At 63.7% G+C, this 2,730-nt stretch overlaps 1 protein-coding gene across 1 annotated transcript; it reads left to right on the forward strand.

Annotated features, from left to right (window-relative positions):
* The first annotated feature begins 764 nt into the window (after positions 1 to 764).
* Positions 765 to 2,726, forward strand: LOC104834324 (N-alpha-acetyltransferase 10). Its single transcript, XM_010571515.1, has 5 exons — positions 765 to 844; positions 1,261 to 1,359; positions 1,453 to 1,511; positions 1,649 to 1,694; positions 2,607 to 2,726. The coding sequence occupies exons 1-5, from the start codon at positions 824 to 826 to the stop codon at positions 2,724 to 2,726; spliced, it is 345 nt and encodes a 114-aa protein (XP_010569817.1). The 5' UTR covers positions 765 to 823.
* Positions 2,727 to 2,730: the final 4 nt, after the last annotated feature.

Consider the following 2,730-nt stretch of genomic DNA (forward strand, 5'->3'; position numbering starts at 1 on the left):
CCCAATTTTGGGGTGGTGGGGGTGGGGGTGGGGAGTCCACACTGCGGAATGCTCCCCGTAACCCCAGGGGTGGATGGCCATGAAGCTCCCTGGGGTGAGTGTGGGGGGGGACACGGGGATTGGGGACACCTCCATGAGTGCCCCCCCCCCCCCCCCACCGGGGGGGGAACCCCCGGGTTTTGGGGGATTGCCCCCCCCCAGAATGTGCATCAGGGGCACCCCTGGGAGCTGGGACACCCCCACGGTGGGGACATTCCACGGGACCCATCCTGGGCTCAGGGACCCCCCCCATCTCCGTGGGGACCCCCCCGTAGGGACCCCCCTTCCCCCGCAATAAAGCGTGTTCAGCCACGCCGCCTCTCTGTGCTCTGCGCTGCCCCGCCTTTCCTCCCTCCCCATTGGCTCACGGCGCTGTCGATCCGTGTCGCCGCTAAGCGCGATTGGGTAGGGAAGGGGGTGGGAGAAGGTAAAGCTCGACCCGGCCTCCCCCCTCCCCGCCCCTTCCCCGGGGCGCAGCTGTGATTGGTTGGCAGCAGTTGAGCGGTGGGGTTGGCTGGGGTCCGCGTGACTCGCGCGGAGGTCGCGCCTGATTGGTTGAGGGCAAAGGGTAGAGCGGGCCGAGGCTAACCCCCTCTCTGCCCCCCCCAAGCTCCAGTCACTGATTGGCTAAGGCGGCTGTCAGTACGCCGCGAGGCGGGATGAGCGGGGGGCTGGATAAACGGGTGGGCGGGCTTAGCCCTGATTGGTCGGGGTGAGTTCTTCCGCCGGAAGCGGCGCCAGAGGGGAGGGGGAAGGCGGCGGAACCGGCGGGGCGGCCGCAGCCATGAACATCCGAAATGCGCGGGTGGGCGACGTCGGAGAGGGGGAATCGGGGTCTCGGGGTTGGGTGGGGAGGGGTCGGGGAGGGCGTCGGGATCCCGGGAGGGAATGTGGGCCCCGGTAAGGGGTCAGCCGGGCCTCGGGGAGGGGGGAACCGGCGTCCCGTGGGGGCTCTGAGGGGGATACCGGGCCCTGAGGGGGATCTGAGGTGGGTAACCGGGCCCGGGGGGGGCTCTCAGGTGGATACCGGGCCCGGGGGGGGGGGTGTCTGAGGGGGATCCCAATCCCTGGGAGTGACCTTGGCGGGGATCTCCCCCATCCTCGACGCCCCCGCTGCTGTCAGGCAGCGCCCAGGCCCGTTTCAGGGCGTCCCGTCCCCCCCACCCTCATCCCCCCGGGGCTGTTGTGGGTCACCACCGCCCTGACGCGCCCCACTGACAGCCTGAGGACCTGATGAACATGCAACACTGCAACCTGCTCTGCCTGCCCGAGAATTACCAGATGAAATATTATTTTTACCACGGTCTCTCCTGGCCTCAGGTATGTGTGTCCCCCCACTCCCTGCTCCCAGATGCATGGGTCCCCCCCAGACACCTGGGTCCCCCCCATCACCCCCCCTTTCTCTCCCCTCAGCTCTCCTACATCGCCGAAGATGAGAACGGGAAGATCGTGGGTTACGTCCTGGCTAAGATGTGAGTGTGGTTTAGGGGGGGACCCTTCCCCCCCCCCCTTCTCCTTTGATTTGGCGGGCGGAGGGGCAGTTGCTGACAGGATTTGGGGGTGTCAGTAGTCCCCCACCCCCCCACCTCTCACCCCTGTCATCTTGCAGGGAGGAGGACCCTGATGACGTCCCTCACGGGCACATCACATCCTTGGTAGGCAGCGGGGTGTTGTTCAGGGTGGGTCTTGGAATGGGTCAGAGGGTTTTGGGGAGCATTTGAGAGGTTTCGGGGTGGTCCGCGAGGGCTCTTGGAGGGGTTTGGGGGGCTCTTGGGGGGGGGTCTGAGCATTTGGGGTGCACTTGGGGGGTTGGGGTTACTTGAGGGGTTTTGGGGGGCTCCTTGAGGGTCTTTGGGGGCTCTTTGAAGAGTCTGAGGGACTCTCGGAGAGGGCACAAGGATTTGGGGTGCTCTTTGGGGGTCTCTGGGGGGTTTGGGAGTTCTTTGAAGTGGTCTGAGCATCTGCAGTGCTCTTGCAGGGGGGGTGGGGCTTTTGGGGAGTTTTGGGGTGCTCTTTGAGGGTCTTTGGGGACTCTTTGAGAGGTTTGGGGAGCTCTTGGTGTAGGTCTGAGCATTTGAGGGCACTTGGAAGGGTTTTGAGTCTTTGGGGGACTCTTGGAGTGGGTCAGAGGGTTTGGGGGGCACTTGAGGGGTTTTGGGGAGGTCCTTGAGGGGCTGTGGGGGCTCTTTGAGGGGTTTGGGGGGGCTGCTGCAGTGGGTCTGAGCATTTGGGGTGCTCTTTGAGGGTCTCTGGGGGCACCTGAGCAATTTTGGGGTGCTCCTTGAGGAGTTTAGTGGAGTCTCTTGGAAGAGGTCTGAATGTTTGGGAGGGCGGCTCTTTAAGGGTTTTTGGGGGCACTTGAGGGGTTTTTGGGGTGCTCCTTACCGGTCTTTAGGGGGGACACTTCAGGAATTTTGGCTTGCTCTTTGAAGGTTTTGGGAGTTCTTTTAGGTGATGTTAGAAGATCCTGGAGATCTGTGGGTGTCTGGGTAGTTTGGGGGTGCCCCGGGTGGGTTGTGGGGTACCCCACGGTGGCTGTAAACCCCCCCTCCAAAAAAAAAAAAAAGGCAGTGAAGAGATCCCACCGGCGCTTGGGGTTGGCGCAGAAGCTGATGGACCAGGCGTCCCGTGCCATGATCGAAAACTTCAACGCCAAGTACGTCTCCCTCCATGTCCGCAAGAGGTGAGGAC

This window comes from Haliaeetus leucocephalus, unplaced genomic scaffold, assembly GCF_000737465.1.
Source record: "Haliaeetus leucocephalus isolate CR32 unplaced genomic scaffold, Haliaeetus_leucocephalus-4.0 Scaffold337, whole genome shotgun sequence".
Classification (NCBI taxonomy): Eukaryota; Metazoa; Chordata; class Aves; order Accipitriformes; family Accipitridae; genus Haliaeetus; species Haliaeetus leucocephalus.

Excerpts from the sequence above, each read along its gene's own strand:
- LOC104834324 (XM_010571515.1), top strand. The coding sequence starts at position 824 with ATGAACATCCGAAATGCGCGG. Across the intron at positions 1,512-1,648 it reads GGTTACGTCCTGGCTAAGAT|GGAGGAGGACCCTGATGACG; the intron begins GTGAGTGTGGTT and ends GTCATCTTGCAG. Across the intron at positions 1,695-2,606 it reads ACGGGCACATCACATCCTTG|GCAGTGAAGAGATCCCACCG; the intron begins GTAGGCAGCGGG and ends AAAAAAAAAAAG.